At 35.8% G+C, this 20,353-nt stretch overlaps 1 protein-coding gene across 5 annotated transcripts in view; it reads left to right on the top strand.

The window, feature by feature from the left end:
• LOC125657718 (FERM, ARHGEF and pleckstrin domain-containing protein 2-like) overlaps positions 1-20,353 on the top strand; it is a 76,779-nt gene that overhangs the window by 36,762 nt on the left and 19,664 nt on the right. For 4 of the 5 annotated variants that reach the window (XM_048888453.2, XM_056150178.1, XM_048888454.2 and 1 more), the window contains exons 10-11: positions 547-621; positions 3,892-14,210. In XM_048888453.2, the coding sequence (XP_048744410.2) occupies positions 547-621; positions 3,892-6,781 (2,965 nt within the window). In that variant the 3' untranslated portion in view covers positions 6,782-14,210. Of the gene's footprint in view, positions 1-546; positions 622-3,891; positions 14,211-17,690; positions 17,926-18,207; positions 18,482-19,075; positions 19,166-20,353 lie in introns of those variants that run through there. The other variant, XM_048888456.2, reaches the window with a different exon arrangement.

The following is a 20,353-nucleotide window of genomic DNA, read 5'->3' as shown; positions in this document are numbered from 1 at the left end:
TTGGTCAAATGCTCTTCCTGCACTCGTTGCAAGAAAATTTTCCATGAGAGATATTCTACATTGATAATTGTTGCCTCACTAGATGTTGTTAACTAAGATGTTTTCAAATCTACTTTAGAATTCGGGCAGGAAATCTAATTTTTACTGAACATGCAAATGTTCCCTGTAAAGTTTGATTAACACACGGATAATTTGAGTCTTTGATGTGCCTTTTATGCTCTCAGTCATGAATCGTGATTTGATTATGACGAGTTTCAGCACAGCTCTTCTGTTATTGATTGTTCACTTCTGGTGAGGCATTGTGATGTAGAAAAGACCGGGTCTGATATTTTAAAGATGGTTGAACTACAGGTTACAAAACAACTGACTATGAAAATAAATCTTCTAAATCTGTTTTCAAATGACTTACATGATGTATGGTGTATTTGATCGAAGTTTTTTCATGTAGGTGTCTTAAGATATTTAAAAAAGTATTAAAGATGGAAGTGACCTTGACATGTGAATGAATAACTTGCCCTCAATGTCATCTTGATTTTGTTATGGCAGATACAGTGGAAGGACACAGAAGCAGCTGATGAGCTATGTACGAGAAAACCCTGTCGTTACTCCACAGTTTCAAAGGTACTCACAGACTGGAGTAGCATTGGCAACTTCAGCAATTTTAATTAACTTAATAACCTTTGCAAGTTGTATTTTCCTTGAATTATATCTGTTTGGCTTTTTTAAGAAATCACTGAAAATGGACATTGGTGTTCATATAAGCACAGGTATCTGAATTTTAATCAATAAATTAAAAATAGAAAAAATGTTACATCTGTATAGATAGATATGAATGAGAAGGGAAATCATTTTTGAGCTTAATGGTTTTGGTTAGCCTTGGCAAATTTATTAATAAAATGGAGGGTGGGTGTCAAAATGTCGTTGCACACCTGGTGTATTTATATATAGACAGAATATTTATCTATTTATATCTCCAACTTTTAATTATTCACATCTTGAATATAAACATGTCATAATGTGACTATGAATAATCAAAAGCTGCATAACAATTAGCAATCCAGCATCAAACACAGGTTATATAGCACATGGCTTTAAAAATGGAATGAAAATGACATGGTTTTGTGTGTGTGCATGCATACATGCGTATACACACACACACACACACGTAGAATTTGATATTCATTGTTTCACAGTTGTAGCCTATATAGACCTAAGAAGAGCATATCGACCTTACACTTTGTTCTAGGTCAATACGTGTTTCTCATTACAAGGTATCGTGGCATTGACATCACCAAATTATTTTCATAAAAATTATCTTTTTTAGAAAATACTTACAATGGCTGATAACGAAGTTGTGATTTGCAGTGTTTTGATGCATAAATATAAGTCTTTAGCATTCCGACCCCATTTTGCAAAAATGAATCTATGCAAGAATTTCCAGATTTAACTTTCTAGGTCACTTGAGTCTATTGCAATTGGTCTATGTCCATCATCATCTGTCGTGCATTAACAATTGAGCATTTTTAACTTCCTCTTAATAACTGCCTTTCCAATACTTTTCAAGTTTGGTATGAAGCATCTTTGGAACAAGGGAAATATGAATTGTAAATTTCAGGACTCCTGCATTCCTGGGGCCTTAGAGTGGGGCAAAAACTGCCAAACATTGACCAATATTCCAAAATCTTTTCTACAACTGCACATCTGTAAGGAAAACTAAATGCATATTCATGTAGAGGAGGAAGGTCTCTACCAAAGTTTCTGATCCGAGGACAGGGTCAAACTTTGTATATATAGTGTATATGTGTAAAACGTTTGAATAATATATTGATACTAAATTGAAACTACATGTATTGCATATATATATTTAAAAGGAGTAAATTTCATGATCCCAGGGATAGGGCTTTTGGTTCAAGGTTGTGGCCAAAATTATTATAATGATTATTGTCTTTATCATTTGAGAGACTTCTTTAAGTTTGCTGATACGGTATAAAAACTAAATGCATACTTAGGAAAACCAGAAAGGGTGTATCAAAATTGTGAATTTCGCAACCCAGGGGTTTTGACTTTAGGACGGGTCCAAATTAGCAATATTGTAATACTGTTAACTATATTTTATAGTAAAGTCTTTCATCAGTATAGACACTATTGCACTTAAGTTTAAGAACCTATCCTGTTTTATACTCTTGCTGAATATTAGATATGCAGAACAGGATTTTTTTTCTAGATTTCATAGCCCTTGGGGTTATTGATACTTTTAACTAATAATCAGGTGACCGGTGAGGCCTGTGGGCCTCTTGTTCATAAAATTGCTATAGAGGGAAGGGGCTAATATATCAAAAGTCAGAAAATTGGGCCTGAGTATTTGGTTTGATATTAAGAGATAAAACACTCAATATAATTATCTGTTTATTACACTCCAAAAAGGGTAAACAAGAAGTAAGTGAGTTGTGTTGTCTGATTTTGTCCAAGATCTTCAAAGTTGTCATTGGTCTACTCCACTGTCTCTCAGATAGTCGTGTATTGTTGAAATCTGTGTGTGTTATAAATGCAGAACACTAGCCACTGGAGAACATTCTGATGGTGAAATGAAGGAAGCAGTCAGCTTAACGAAACATAACACCAATCAGAATTGACATAGAGAAAATATATATAGAATAATAAATTTTGTAATATTGGAAATTGGAAATTTTACTTCACAACTGTAACAAAATATTGAAGTTTTAGTGTAAAATCATGAATAAAATAATGAAAGCTCTGATGGATATCAGATGCCTTAATCCTCAAAGAAGATCAGACAGGTGATGAATTTATAGAAAACAAAAAGACTTTTTTTCTTCTGATGCCTCTGTTGAAAAGTTGCAATAATGTGTTATTCCTTCTTAATTTAACATTTGAAATAAAGTGGAAAAATAAAGGTGGAACTCTTTCATCCAATACAAATTTTGCCAAGTAAAAAAAACTATGCATTCCTTTCCTTGAAATATTTTGTGACGAGCCCCTTACTAATATAAAAAAAACTCTTTTGTGAAGTACGTGTTTCAGAACTGCAGGTCTGTCTACACCATCATAATTTTCTTGGAGTGGTATATGTGTGCATGTGTACGTGTATGATAAACTAACAGAGTGCCTTGCTTCCATCAGCAATACCTGTACCATAACTAAAATCTGTTGTCTCATAGGGCTGAAACGATTCACTCAAATATCAGTACTGTTCAATATAAATGTTCGATTCAATATTAGATTCTATATTGAGGGACAACCTGAAAACCTTCAGACTGTGGTCAGTCGTTAGTCGGACGACAGCAATAGTGAACTTAAACAGTTAAACTACAGACCCCACCAGCATCTTACCATTTAGTGGTTTGGAGCATTTTGCTTTTAAAATGGTGACTGTGTTGTGAATCTTTTAAATGAAATCTTTTCTTCAACATATCGAATTGTGCCATAAGTATTGTAATATGTATCGAAGTGGGTCTATCGTTTCAGCTAAGTCATTAATTGTCATCATTGTCACATTTTTTGTCATTGTGTTCATACTTTTGGTGTTTGTCTGTGGATTTAGTTTGTTATGTGCGAGTTGATTGGGCATTTTGAAACCATTTCCAATTATCATTTAAACATGCTTGTTGAATTAAATTGAACCTGATTTAATGTCATCAGGAGAAACAGCCTCATTTTCATTGATTGTAAATGTTCTCCCGATAATCAATAATGATCTAATATGGCTTAGTTGTGTGTAACTTAACAATCTCTTTGACTTTTCCTTTTGGTATTTTCATGCAGTGTCTATTGACAAGGCTGGGAAATTTAATATCTCTCATTCATTTATGTAGATATACTGTGTACTAGGTAACAGTCTCCTGATTTTGATGAACATTTTGTATTTTACAGATCTGTGAGTGGTCGGATCTCTTCAAGTCGAAGTGCCAGTGTCACACCAAAAATCACAACCAAAACAATTATCCACAACACGCCTGATGCCAACAACAGTCTGGGATCTCGGGGGTCCCATGTGGTTCAGGTGGAGAGAGTGGCCTCCCCTGGCCGGACTGATCTTAATGACACCCAGAGTATGGACAGTTCACTCTCTGGAAGTCGATCCCTACACTCGCCCAAATTTGATCATGTTCAGAGAAGTATGGAGGGGACACCAGCCGCCGAGGAAGAAGAGGAGGAGCGAGAAGAAGACCCTGTCAGAGGTGCCCGTTTTATTGTTACTAAACCCGAATGTCTAGATACTAATTCTCATATATTGTCAGCCAATCAAAATGTACATGACAATGGTAACCTTGTGTCTGTTGATCCTAAGCTTTCAGGTGATGGTGGTGGTGGGCAAAGTAGAACAAGTACTAATAATGGGGAGATTTCTGTAGTTGATACTAATGATTCTATGGGAGTGAGATCAGGGGAGATAATTAGTTCTCCTGATCAGAATGGGGTCATCGTTCCTCACCTAAAAGAAGGCAAAAGAGTCATGTTTGCTGAAGATACCAAACATTCATCATCAGCATCCGAAGTGTTGGATTCTGTAACAGAGCAGAAACAGATAACAAGTCAAGCGGGAAAATTTGTTATTACTCTAAATGAAGAGATTCCAGCGGGAACTTGTATAACTGTTAGTGTAGAAATGTCACCAGTGAAAGAATTCCCGAATTCGTTGGAAGAGAGTGAAAACAATGTGAAGAATGACACTGTCGATCAGTGTGTTGTTAGTTCGAATTCTCATCCCTCGAGTCCATCAGATCTGTGTGAGCCATCCGCAGCATCAGGGAGTCTGGAGGCCAAGTCTGCAATGGTCACCTCACCGCACGGCGCGTCTCCCGAGGCGGACAAGAATGACCCAGACAATCTCATTGAAGACATTCCATACTACCTGGAAAGAAGAATGTATGAGAACAGCAATGTAGCAGACGCACAAGAAGCAAATAGTCCACCTTTTATTAGAAGAGGAAGAAGCTCAAAGAAGAGGAGACCAACAAATATGCAGATAGAGCATGTTAAGGTGTATGAAGGGGGTAGTCAGTCGAGGACTGAATCTCCTGACTCGGGAAGGTCCTTTTCCTTGGATAAAGTGACAAGTAAGAGCATGTCTCCAACAGGGAGGGCAGTGCTGAGTAGATCTCCATCTACCGGACCACGCCATTCCAGCAAATCTTCCTTAGAGAGGTCTCCCTCATGCAACAGAAAGTTAGAAATTGTCAATGTCCACAGACTTCCACCCAAGGACAGTTTTTCATCCATAGATGATACTACCAGCCCAACAATGGAGAGAGATATTGTAAGACATTTTCAGACAAGGGGAATTCTCAGCAAAAGTTCATCTTTTAAAGGAGAGAAAGACATAAAGGCTAGGAATCCAAGTCTTAACAAGAGCTCCTCTTTTCATGGAGAAAAAGATCTCAAGACTAAAATCCCAAATGGGGAAGTTACATTCATTAATGAACTTCACAAGAGAATGAGTAAAATTGTAGATAAGAAAAGTGCCGATGTTGAGAGGCCTGATACCCCTGATTTACGTAGAGAATTAGGAAGGAAGGGGGCAGAGGAAGGTAGTTTGCCAGTAGATATTATACCCCACACAAGAAACACTGATAGTAAACCGGAAGCTGTGATTCCTGTGGGTCTGGAGCTATCTGAATGTGTCGGACAGGAATTGGACCAGCCCTCACAAGCTGCTGCCTTCCTGATTCTAGACAAAGATCATCCATCCAGGAAGCCAAATGTAAAGAATATTACGTTCTCTACCTTTAAACCGGTGGATCATTCTTCAGAGCATAACTCCAGATCTGATAGCGGTGTGCTGGGAGATTCAGAAACTGATGCCAAAAGTGACTATGGCTCACTGCCTTCTGCAAAACATGCAGAGAGCAAGAAACCATTGCAAATCCCGGTACACCCAGGGGATGTGATTTTTAATCCTACAAACTCCAATGTTAAGCCTACCCATCCAGAAGTTGCTCAGGTGGATAAATTTTACGGTCCACAAAGACCCAGAAAAGTAAGCTTCCACAGGGAGAGGGGTTACAAGTACAGCTTTGAGAGTGTCAATGACCCCCCAGCCTTCGCATTAGCTGAACCTGTCGGTGATTTGTATCATTCTGAAGCAGGCAGACAGGGTCCTTCAAAATCCGAGTCGACAGATATTCTGGATGTTCTGGAGTGTTTGGAGGATGAGGATATGGTGGAATCTGACACCTCCGAGTCCTGCACATCCTCTCTAGACTCGGAAGGTCCTAGTGAGCATACTAGTAGTGATGAAGAGAGTCATAAACAGGATGAGTTCCTCAAGTTTGCCAAGAGTTTGGCAGACTCTGGGAAGGAAACAACGAAAGATTCCGGGGTAGGGGTGGATGAAGGCCTGATGAGAGACCTGTCACAGGATGACCCTGAACAAGAGGACATTGGGACCGTGCAAGTTCCAGAGGAGGACACTGAAGAGATGAATGTACACAATGGAGGATCCCCAACAGACAACCACCTGCCAGTGATTCCCCAATCTCTGACTGATTCCAGTCTCAGTTCTGTAGAATCTGACAGTGATAAAAACAAGAGATACAGCTTGGATCCTCTAGCAGACTTGGAGAATCCCAGTATTGCAGAAGTGAACACTTCCTTCAGTGATTCTTCTGATGAGGAACAGGAAGGAGGGGGTTGTGATGGGGAAGAAACAAGAGGCTTTGTCATCCCTGTCTTGACCATCAGTTTGCCCTCCAGCCCTGATGCTTCTGGTCAAAGTCCACAAGAAAACGAAAACAACGAATTGGGTTCATCTGAATGCTGATGATACTGGTATATTTACGTACTACATATTGGTTGAGACAGAAATTCGAATACTTTCACATGCTCCAGGTTTTGGATCACTGTGTTAAGGGATAAATGATTTTACATTGATTTTATGTCCTTCAGATTTTGCTTTGGTGGGTGGATTTGTTGAATTAATACAAAGCAAATAGGTAGTGTTTTCACATACATCAGATTTCAAGCTCATTATTAAAAATTATTTTTTTGTAACATGACACTTAAGTTTGAAGGGTAGAGAGATGCTCTTAGTCAAATATAATTCATTGATAGCTCATTTAGAAGTCGCAAAAATCACACCTCAATTGCATCCTAGTTTCATTCTTTGACACATAATTTGAATATTTCTGATCCCTTGGTAAGGACTTCCACAACCCTCAGGTGTTTAGTAGGGATTTCTGGTATGTTCTATTGTAGTGTTTACAGCATAGCCTGATTAAAGTTTAAATCCTGTCCACTACAGAGTAAAGGAGGCCTGGCATTCTGTATGATATGGTTGTACTGTACCGCTGCTGCAAGGATTTCAGTTTATTGTCAATTTCTTGGAAATTAGGTGATATTGTCCCATTTATTTTGAAAAAGATAGAAATCTATTTTTCAACAAACAATTAGCATCTCAATGTCATTGTGGTATCCATTTTAAACATCATCCAAGTATAAAGAATTCCAAAGCACAAGTGTGCTTGCTCACCAGAATCGTAACAGTATTGATAGATGCCTCAATCACATGCTCACAAACAAGAATCTCAATTTACGAACTGTTATTTTTGCTATTAGATTTTGTTACAGCACTCAAGAGAAGGCGGGTGATATTTATTGCATGTTCTGTACAGAAATTAGCTGTGATCAGCAGGTTTAATGCTTGCTCTTTATAGGGAGTTTTCCTAGGTGTCAAACATTGACTGTGTTACATTTATTTTTTTGTATATTTATTTTTTTGTTATGGCATTTAAAGCATTTATTTATATATTTTTGTTTGATTGTTTACTAGATTTTGAGATATTTATCAGCATTACCGTATTGAGTAGCCAATCGTTTTATATTTAAGTGCATTGGCATCAAGCTTGAGAAGAGACTTAATCCGACCTAATGTCTTATCAGCATGGAAGACTGGCGATGTCATCTTGCTTTCAGATTTCATATACATTCATAGTATTAAATGTAAACATATTGAAATTCTGCAGGACAAACAAATTCACCATACCCTCATGATTCTGCCACACCCACTCAACATCGGTAATATGCATGTTAGATATTACATCAAATTAAAAATGTATTTAGTAAGCCCCAAAACACAAAAAAATAATAATAAATTTACCAAAAAAATCTGAATTTTTTAGCCTGCATGAGCTTTTCTGATCACCTGTTGTCCTCTGTCTGTCCTCTGTCCGTAAACTTTACAAATTTTTTACTCCTTCTCCATAACCACAGGGTCAATTTCAACGAATTGCATCCTTGGGTAAAGGGGATTCAAAGTTGTTCAAATGAAGGATTGCACCCTTTTCAAAGAGGTGATAATTAAAAAATACCGTATACACTCGCATATAAGTCGGATTTTTGGGAGTTAAAAATTGGTCCAAAACTCTACATCAGACTTATAGACGAGTCCTATAAAGATTAGCATTTTTCTGGACAGCATAATGTTTAGTAGTTTTTTAACAACTTCGTACTCCAATGATTAACATTGACTGAAAATATTATATTATTCACATATTCTAGGATTATATGCATAAAGTACAAGTATTTACATATTTTAATGATTTTATTCATCAGTGCATTTCACAAAATATTATTTGAAATAGAGATGAAAACATTGGAGCATTGATTTGAAATTGTCAACCGATTCTTGAAAAAAAGTTATACCGACTTATAAGTGGCTCAATGGCATATCCCTCCAAAATAGCCTACAAAATATACAACCGACTTACAGGCAAACCGACCTATAGGCAAGTATATACGGTAGCGAAAATATGATGTCATCTTTTATAAATCTTCTCAAGAACCACTGGAAGGCAACTGAGAGGAGATCAGAATTGTTCAAATTGTGACACCCCCCACCCCCCTTTCAGGGATGGGGTGGGTGGGGCCGTAATAGGAGACTTAAGTTTTACATCAAGGTATATCGAAAAAAATCTTCTCCAGAGCAACAGTCATATAAAAAACAAAATATTTTCGCAAGTAGCAGGGACAAACTAAATCATATCGATATACAAACATTCTGATTATTTTTTTCATGAACCTGGAGTTTAGGGTAGGGCCAAAATCAGGGAATCATATCTTCCATAATACATGAATAATGGGGGGGGGGGGGGGGGGGGGGGGGGGATTTTATGATATTTTAAAAAATCTTTTCCAAAACAGGAGGGTCATGTTAGCCATAGCCCCGTGTTGAGTGGATTCAGGTTCAACAGTCACAACTCTCCATGGGGCTAGGTGGGTCAGAATTTGTCGTGGGGTTAAAGAGGGTCAAGATCTCTTAAAAATCTTCAGATGAAGTACAGCAGCATCAAGGTGACCCAGGTGAGCATTGTGGCCCATGGGCCTTCTTGTTAAATATTGTCAGGGTTAAAAAAAGATCAATGAAGAATCCAGTATGAAACAAATTTGTTTTGAGAAAATGCAATGCCATGTTCTTTAATTGATTATAACTGCCTCGAGATACCTGAGTAATGTAGTCCGATACAGATTTGCATCTGCAGATGCTTTATTGACTGATTTAAAAATTTCCATGTCAATCTGATTGTGTTTTCTGGGCTTATAGAGACTGATTTTGCTGGAGGCAGGTGAATGAGACTGTCCTTTTATTCCTCTTATTGGGTTGTGTGAGGATTCTTTAAATCCAATATCCTTCCCTGTATTGCTTTCCCTGATGATAATTTGAGATTGATTTACATTTATATTGAGCCTGTGTTGTTACCTGCTGAATAAAAGTCAGTGATTTTGGTTTAGAATAAGTAGGTTGGGTTGACCTACTATGCAGTTTGAGCACACATTAAAAACAAGTTGTTGCAACTACTCTTACTGTATATGACTATTTATTGAGAAGAACTTCGTTTTCATGTAAAGTTGTGAGAGTGCCTTTACTCAAAAATAAGCTTCCATGGTAATAATTTTATATTTTGCGAACATCGTGGCTAACTGATAAAAATGTTGAAATGAAGCCGTACAAAAAATATTTAATGGCTGTATTTTCACCTGCTTTAAAAAACTAAGACTGCTTTCAGTATCTGCAAAGATGTTTTGTTTTTTTTACTTTTGCTGCGTGTTTGATCTCAAGTTTGCTACACGTAAGCCATTTTTTGCTACAGCTCCGTGTTTTTTCCAGCATATTGATGTAGATCTGTGGGTTTTTTTATGTAACTGTATCATGGAAGAGGATACTTGTTGATTTATGTGGATGAAAAATTTGAAAACTTTATCAGTATTTTTACATATAAACTTAACTAGGGGAACAGAAAGTATCAGGAAAAATAAATTATTATTTTTATAAGTGCACATGATTATACATGTAACAAAATTACACAAAAATGATTATCATCAATAATCTGGGTCTGTAGAAATATACCATATATCGGGTATTTTCTGAGGTTGGAAATATTTGCGATTCAATCTGTGATTGGTAGCAAATTATATTCTACATTTCCAATTTCTGTGGGTGCATTATACCCATACATGTATGTACATATATGCATGTATATATATTTTGCATTTGTAATTTTTGTGGATTTTTCCAATCTGCAAAATTCTGCAAAAAATAGACAACCGCAGAAAATACCCCATTACATGGTAAATTCTCTATAGTGCGTGTAGTAATAGAAGTATACAGTCGGTTCTGTGGATCGGAATTGGTCTTTTTGTCGTGCCTTTCACTACAATACTACTACTTTAATTGGCATGACAACAACATTCTCTCTATCGTAATACCAAAAATTTTGATCTATTTTTTTTCCCGAATTTGAATCTATGACATTTTAACCAGCGACATCAAGTTTCCTATGCTATGAAATATTTATTGCTTTTGATGAACACAGTGCATTGCAAGAAGCAGAATAATTGAAAGTATTGATTTTAGTAATGGAACACCCCTCCCCCCAAAAATATGTAATTCCAAGTAGGAAGAATGTGCATCTTGTGTAGTTCTTAGATTTCAACATGTAAAATTAATTTTCTATCTTTTTTTTTAAAGCATTATTTTTCTAGATGTTATTTGATAGAAATAGGAGAATTTAAAATTTGGAGGTGAGAGGGTATGGAGATGGTGAATATGAAGGCGATACAGATGTTACTGAGAGAAAACGAGCCCTCCAGGTCATACAAACGTTTAATATAATCTCTGCTGCTCTACACTGTTCAGAGCTCGAAAAATTACCCTTACACAAAATATTTGTATTTGTTAATGACATGGGATTAAAAAATTTTAGGACTTTTCTGCATTCAAATGAAATGAAATTGATAAAGTCGGTACTTAAATTTCATGCTTTAATAGTGTCAATTCTTTACAAGACTTTTTGAACCGAAAAGGAGGGTAGAGGGAGGAGGAAGATGGTGAACATAGGGGGCCTGATAATGCTCAGACTTAATGGCTGGTTGACATTGTCATTACATTTTCTACTGGTTCTTAAAGTGCTAACATTGTGTGTCGGCTAGTTGTAAAGTATGCTTCATCTAATTCTGCTGTGCATTAGAGTGTTGAATTTTGACATATTGTAAAAGCTATTGTGCTTCTCAATTTTTATTGAAAGAATTTTTTTTATTTGATGCATTGGGAACTCAAAATTCATATATTTTTGAAAATTCTTTTCACTTATATACGTCACCTAATAAAAAAAAAAAGGGTGTGTGTAGTGTAGATATTTGAATTAATGATAAGTCACATGACTTCAGAGAAAGGGAGGTAACGTTAGGTGTTTGAAAATGAAGAAAATAAAAATGAAAGTGAATAATTTGCTTTTTGATGAAACTTTGACCCTATGAATTGCCTGGAATCTATTTTCAAATTGTACATTTCTCAGAAATGGGTTGGTCAGATTCATTTGGACAACATTGACCAAATTTATCATGATTCCTTACCAGATTTTTATTTTGCATTTTATTATTGTATCTGGCTGATGAAGTGGAAAAATTTTCAAGGTTTGAATTTGGTAAGCTTAAAAAAAAAAATATTATTTTTCTGTCTTTTTGTATAAAGGAGTTCTTTCAATGCTTTCCCTGATTTCAGAATCTTAAAAAGAGCCTAGAAAGAAATCTTTGTGTTGAATGATATTTTCCTTTAGTCAATTTTTGAATTAATTTTACGAAATTCAGAAAAAAGTAGACACTTAATTTGGAGATTTGATGAATTCATTTGTCATTATTCTGTACAACAGCTAATTTATAGAAAGTGAAAATCATGTGACAAATGTTATTTAACAAATGTGCAATTCCAAAATAGAGCTTTCTTTTATATGTTCTTTTATCCCTAATGAGAGAGACTTTTCACAAGGATTTGCTGTTTATACATCATTTTGTATGTCTTCTGTTAATTATGGTCTTTGAATCTGCCAATTTTTACTGTAGGATTGTATGTTTATCATTAGTTCTGTACTTATAGGCTGGTGAAAATATCGCTGGTTGATTGTAAACTAGGACTGTTGAATTATATGAGTTCAGATTTTTTTCTAACTGAATTGTTGGTGAAGTAGTCTAATTTTTTGATAAATTGCAACAAGCTGATGATAAAGGCAATACACAGAGCCTCATTGCCACAATGTAAAGCTAAAATTTAGTCAATAAAGTCAGTAAAACTCGGAAGCTTTCATTCGCTTTGCCCACTGGGCGCCCACCAGGGCTTTGCCTTGGAACTACTGAGTCCTTTATCTCAGTTCAATTAAGCCTATGGATAAAGGACATGTCATATTTTCCTTCTTTGTTTATATATTTTGGAATACTGGACCCAGTTGCACGATGGTTATAGTGAAACTTTGACAGTTAAATTAACTTCCCATTAACTCTTACATATATATAGCGTTAAATGTCAGTAAAACTTAACTCATTTTCGTGCAACTCGGTCCAGGAAATGAAATCTGAGAGTATCTAATTAAAAAACAAGGTAGTTTCAATATTCCGTTAGTCATACAATATTCCGTTAGTCATATGAATTATATGTCGCCTCCAAAAAGTTGATAACATATTAACTTTACTCAAAGGTCAGAATGGGGGGGGGGGGGGGGGGGTATATAGAGGAAGGACAACTGGCAGGGTATTTTCATTTTAGATGTTTCCATTTCCAATACTGTATAAGAGTGTATTTTTTTCACAATGCAGAAGGCACTTAATGTAAGACGCCTCCTTGAATCAGATAAAGTTTTCTTGCATGACATGACATTTATGCAGTTTTCTGTGATTAATTTGAAATCTGTCTCATTTGGGATGTTGCCATTTATCAAGATCTTTTCAGACCAAAGAAATTATCTAAGTTTGCTTCTTTATTGATTTTTTCTTCTGAAAAGTTAAAACAATGTAAAGAAAAGAAAGACATAAATTTATTGTAAATGAGTTCCTCTGTCTCTCGATTGATTCTTTGAAAAATAAAAGTTTCTAAATAAGCACTGTTTGTTACGCGTCATCCCCAAATATTTACACATTTGATTGAGAATGATGTAATGCTGTAGTAAGTTGGTAGTCATTGGAAACAGTGACACTGGTGGTTTTGATTTGCCTTCTGGGGGATCTGGTAATTAGAGGGACCAGTCCACAGATTGCCTGGTAAATGGCTTCTATCTGGTTAAGGCTTTCTGGTGTCTCCGGAAATAAAGCAACAATTTTCTCGTGTAGCTTATGATGATTAGTTCTAACTAACAAAAATGTCTTCTATTTTGACTGCTTTTGTTTTTATGATTTTATTTTAAATTAATTTTAGAGGGACATTGCAGATGCATTTTATTAGTTTTGAACGAATTGACATGTGGTATTTTATGATGAGCTTTAAGGGAATTGATGCAATATTATTAATTGTGTAAGAACAGACACATATGTATAATGTGAGATATGATATTGTAGTAATTACTTTTGCAGTGATGGTATCTTGAAATCCCAATGCGTGTTAGCTGACAAATTGTTTATAGAAATTAACTGCAAACAAGCACGGTAGCTAAACTGTTGTATGATCTCTGTGAAAATAAAAGTTTGGATTTGTTTTTAAGTGTAAATGTAAATTGTATAAATGATATGTATAATAAGAATCACAGTATTCTGACATCATAGGTTTATTTTAGACTCTGTTAACAAAAGAATCACACAGGGTTTTTTTACACCAAAAAAAAAGGAATTAAACAGGGTTTTTTTTACAACATTTTGATTTGAAAAAATGTCATAATAGTTGTTGATTGATTTTTGTATCATACCGATATCATTTTAATAAATTGGAAAACATATTTTTTTAGTTATTCTTGAACAATGCACAGTACTTTTGATTTAAGACTTGTTAGGTTAGCTGTACAAGCTTCCTATCAATGTTACTCATGTACAACAGAGAGTAATTGGACAAAATGAAAAATGAGAAAAAAAATCTGTATCAGTTTGCTATTGATTGTACATAGCAGTACTGAAATGGTAGAAATTTAATAGCAAGCTTTAGTCATGGCTTGCTGTCAGAAGACACTGAAAGGATGTAATGGTGAGGAAATCTGCAGACTGATATGTAGCCACCCACTGGTTTAGCAAATCGAGATTACAAAATAATAACATTCACTGGGAGACTCGGATTGTGTGCTGTTTTACAAGATCTCTTTTCAAAGCAATGGCATTGTCTGCTGTGCTGCAAAACAGAAGGGACCGAGTTGGCATAGATTGCATTCAAACAGAGAATGTATAAGAAATACCTGGAGAGTATTTACAAGATCCAAAAGCAAAAAAAGGATATTGAATATTGTGTCCAAGAAAAGGGTACTGTTTAATCATATATTAATTGTCTTCGCCTATGGATATATCAACAAGGACTCAAAGAGAACACTTAAGTATCCCTGGAGTTTCGCAATTGGCAATCTCCGTTTTACAATTCTAATATACCTCTTCCATACAAAGAAATGGTAGAGCGTCAGGATGAATACCTAATCAGGGGAAGAATCCCATTGACAGTTCATGAAATGTTCACTGCCAGGAAGGAGGGATTTTCATGGATATTAAAAATTACCCAGAATGCACTTGCAAGAATTTGATTGGTCAGATAGCACTATAAGGTAGGTACCAGATTGATCTGTGTGATTGGCTGACAGTATATGATGTCATTTGTAGACGACTGTAATTTGCTTTATGTCTTATTGAGGTCTCATCACTCTAGATATTTCATTTATATGTGTTTTTCTAAAAAAAAAAAAAAAAAAAAAAAAAAAATCTTTTTCTTTCAGTGTTGTGATAAGTAATTAATGGGGAAAAAAATCTTTTTAAAAAATACATTTTCTTCTAGTAAATGGATTAATTTGTTAGAACAGAATGTCAACTTTCAGTAAATTGCAGGCAGATTTCCAATATTCCCATTGTGTTGTTGTTTCTACTCAGTATGTGACCTATTACGTGGTGCTATAGAATTCACCCATTAACTTGTCTCTTCAATAATAGATAAAAGAGGTTACACTTAATCACAGACACTGCATGTCTGATGCGTACTAAATTATGAATATTGTGGGGAGGGGAAAAAATCTGTGACTTTTCAGTATTAATTAACCGGAGTAAATATATCTAGGAAATAGTCGTGATGAAGGAGAAAAACCTCACTGGTCCTCCTATAAATGGCCTGTTTGGCTTGAGTTGGAAGTGGACCAATCATTAATCTGGCGGAGTATTGATGCTGCCTGGCCATCGCTGTTGATGACCACTTCATGCGTACTATCTGTCAGAGTGCAGAACATAGAATCCATTACAATCTATTTGTTCAGCTTAACAAACAATAGTGGGGACATGCACTTAATGAATAATTGCAGGGGATCTTAGTGTTTGATGAAACTTGTTAATTTGTTAAATGTACGTTTCACATTTGAAATTTTATTGTTTCAGTCGATTCTGATTAGTGAGTTTTTGTGAGGACTTTGACTATATATATAGACATTGATTTTAATTACATGTATCATACTTGTGACTGTGTTGCTCTGTGGTTTACTGAAAATTACAACAACAAAATAGATTGAAATGGCATCATGCTGGTCTATAGCATCTAAATATTTAATGAAATATTCATATGTAGTCAATAAAATTCATTTTGAAATTACATCTTTAATTCGATTCATAATCTCAATAAAGTATTTGTGTGATTTTTAACAATCCATTGATATATATACAAAATCTTGTTCAGTTTGTGGTCATAGAGCCAGAATACCATGAGATATTGGGAGTACACGCCCCCACCCCTCCCCCTCCGACTTTCAACTGTGTATATTTATAAACGTGACACTAGTTAAGGTCAGATACATTTCATGTGTATGTGATTATATGCACTCACTCTCTGACACACCATTTCATTATTATGTTCCCGAACAGATTTGCTAGAAACAAATTTTTCTACCTCCTTTTGAAGATCTCAAATTTCAATCTTTGCATTTGTACTGTTTTTAACAAAATTGGAATGTATTTGACAGCTTCCTTACTGTAGAGTATTTACTGACACTTATTTACCAACATGATGCACCTAGAACAATTTTTCAATGTGTGAAAAGAGTTCAAGAAATTACAGAGTGGCTCTATCCAGAAAAACTCAGAAAACACACTAATAATATGATTAACTTGACTTAATGTAGTTTGTGATGTTAATTGCTATTTTGACATGATCTGCATATTTATTCACATTTTGTACAGAAATATTTGAAAACAGAGAAGTTTGATTTGATTGTAGCTAGTGTCCTTAAGTTTATATAACTTTACTACAAATTGATAAACTAACCATTCCTTTCAAAATCAAAGTGTGCCTACTCTACGTAAATTAGTGTTCACCTATTAGAGTTTTATGATGATCTGAATCTAATACATTGGACATTCCTAAAACACTGGACATTTCTAATACACTGGACATTTCAAATTATACATTGGACATTTAAATGGTCTCACCAGGTCGTAAAAGGAAACATACTGTCACTGTCTTCTGGAACAAACACAGACAGATACGTCCTTCGGACTGCTTATTTTCTACTCTTGTCATGAAATATGCGAATCTTAGGAAATGTTGTGGGAGATTCCAAGAAATGATAGCATTGTGGAATGATGCAGTTGCCATGGACTCTCTTTGTAATGGAAATGTGTGGAGTCATAAGAGAAAGCTTCAGCTATTGTGTAGAGTAAAATCGAATTATCCTAGCACACCCTTAGGGGCTATCACTTTTCACTGCTTTTCGCAACAGTTTTCAAAGCTGCCTTCTTGGTCTTTTGATTTTGGGAAAAAATTTGAAATAGATGTTAAAAATTAGAAATTTTCAATTAATATCTGAATTAATGTATAAATGAAGAAAACTTAATTAAGTATTGAATTTTTTTTTCTTTCTGAATCTTGTGTTCCTGATCTTGACATTTTGTGACATCCTGTCCTTTTTTCTCGGTGATTAAGCTGGGAATGCTTTACAGCGTATGGATGATCTGAGAACAACGTTAATAAATGTGAGCTTCACAATAACTCTGATCCTCCCTGTATACTGTACATGTTTCTTCACTTCTTTACTTCAATGTCAGGAATCTGACTTCATTATAAGAGGTGCAAGCAAGTTTTGTATATAGTGGAAGAATTTATATTTGAATTGAGATATATTCCTCACAAATTGAATTAAGGGGGAGGGAGGTTGATAGCATCACATCTTCAAATATTACAAAGTGTTAGCTCATATTTGATTCCTTGCTTAATGAAATTCAGATTTATATTTTTTTTCTTTATATAGATTTACCTCCACCTTATCCAGGCTACCCACACATTAAAACCTCACCAGGGCCTCTTCAAAGTTTTGGAGCCTTTGGAGACCGAAAGTACTCTGCCCCTGTCCTTGGCACCAACGACACAAGGGGACTGATCTACGAAGAGGACCACCACATTGTCCGAAGTGATGAAATCGAAAACATTCCAGAGACTGTGCAGGAGGAGCCTGTTCTTGAGGACTTCCCGCCCCCCATGATGAGGTACGAAAATTATCATTCAACGGGGATGGGGGCTGAATTGAAGTAGAATTAAACACTTGAAACAAAAAGACTCGACAATGTTTGTATACATTGTCTCATTAACGTTCAGTTTGTGGGGAGAAAACTGTTTTAAATTTTCAGCAGTGGTGTATGTTGCTAATTTATAATTTTCTGAAGTTTGTTATCTTTACAAGCATTCCTTCAGTTACTGATTAGAAAGACGAGGTACTCTCAGTTTTTCTCAACATACTAGTTTGTGCTACATGTGTATTATATTTACAGAAGCAGTAGTGATCTCGACAGAGTGTCACCCGCCCCAGTGGAGACACCCATTGTTTACCAGGAGGACGAAGATGAGGACTACCCCCCTCCTCCCCCTCCTCCCCCACTCAATGAAAGTGGCCTTCATCTAACCCCTGTGAACCATAGGTCAATCCCAACAGACTCTGTGATTGGTCAAACTGTGATCGAGGATCATGGGATACATGGAAATGTTAGTATTCTCAGCTCGTCAAGGACAGACGACTCAGAGGAGGATCCAAAGAAGAAAAACAAGGTACAACATCAGTCACTGTACATAATTAATCTTCTACAAGGGAGGAATCATTGTCTTGTTTGGGGGGTGGGGGGGGGGGGGTAGACAGGGAGATCAATAAAGCAACTATATTATGAAATTGATCATCTTCGTTTCCCACCCTAAAACAAGACAGATACAGTGTATTAAACTGTTTATCTACAATTAATGGCTGCTTATATTTATGCCCCCATAATCAGAGATTGAAGGGCATATAGTTTTGGGTCCGTCAGTCTTTCTGTCTGTAAAAATTTTAACCTTGGCTATAACATTTGATTGGGTTGTGATAGGGCATACATATTTCACACGTGTATTCATTGTGACAAGTCCTTTCTTTTTGTAGCAGAATTATTTTGCTAACATACAGGGGCAGCAGTGTTTAACAAGCACATCTTGTTTTCATTGTAAACTGTTTTTGACATTTTGATGTGTAGAGGACATAAATTCTACATTCATATTTATGTTCATATTTACAGAGACACCTGGTGGACAGGGCTTATTTTTATATTCTCTATTTACAGAAACACCTTGTTTCAGTACTTTCAGTACTTTGATTTTTTTGTTTGTTATTTACAGAGACACCTGGTGGACAGGGCTTACTACATTGCCAAGGAGCTGCTGATGACAGAGAGGACATACAAGAAGGACCTTGAAGTCATCACCATGGTAAAGCACTCATATTTGCAATTACTAATGTCATGTCAGCAATCAACCTATCCAAATTTAATGTATTTTACTTCATGGAAAAAGCTAATCATACAAATAAACAAGTTACACATTTATTCCATGCTTGATATTTTGACTGTAGCATATCTTATCTGTACTTAAAATCTATGATATGTAATGCATCAGGGGCAAGGGGAAATGTGGAATGTACTGACTCAGTAACAATATGAATGGAATGTACTGACATTGTGACAGTTTATACTGACATTGTGACAGTTTGTACTGCATTGTGACAGTTGGTGTTGACATTATGACAGTTAATACTGACTTTGTGATAGTTGGTACTGGTACATTATGACTGTTGGTACTGACAATGTAACAGTTGGTACCGATATTGTGACAGTGGGTGTTGACATTGTGACTTTTTGGGTGGAATGTACTGACATTGTGACAGTTGGTACTAACATTGTGACAGTTTGTACTGACATTGTGACAGTTGGTACTAACATTGTGACATTTTGGGTGGAATGTACTGACATTGTGACAGTTGGTACTGATACATTGTGACAGTTGGTACTGATACATTGTGACAGTTGGTACTGATACATTGTGACAGTTTGTACTGATACATTGTGACAGTTTGTACTGACATTGTAACAGTTTGTACTGACATTGTGACAGTTTGTATTGACATTGTGACAGTTGGTACTGACATTGTGACAGTTTGTATTGACATTGTGACAGTTGGTACTAACATTGTGACATTTTGGGTGGAATGTACTGACATTGTGACAGTTGGTACTAACATTGTGACAGTTGGTACTGACATATTCTGACAGTTGGTACTGACATTGTGACAGTTGGTACTGACATTGTGACATTTTGGGTGGAATGTACTGACATTGTGACAGTTGGTACTGACATTGTGACAGTTGGTACTGATACATTGTGACAGTTTGTACTGACATTGTGACAGTTGGTACTGACATAGTGACAGTTTGTACTGACATTGTGACAGTTTGTACTGACATTGTGACAGTTTGTATTGACATTGTGACAGTTGGTACTGACATTGTGACAGTTGGTACTGAAATTGTGACAGTTTGTATTGACATTGTGACATTGGTATTGACATTATGATAGTTTGTGTGGAATGTACTGACATTGTGACAGTTGGTACAGTCCTTG

The sequence above is a fragment of the Ostrea edulis genome, chromosome 9, assembly GCF_947568905.1.
Source record: "Ostrea edulis chromosome 9, xbOstEdul1.1, whole genome shotgun sequence".
Taxonomy (NCBI): Eukaryota; Metazoa; Mollusca; class Bivalvia; order Ostreida; family Ostreidae; genus Ostrea; species Ostrea edulis.
This window is presented reverse-complemented; position numbering and strand designations above follow the sequence as displayed.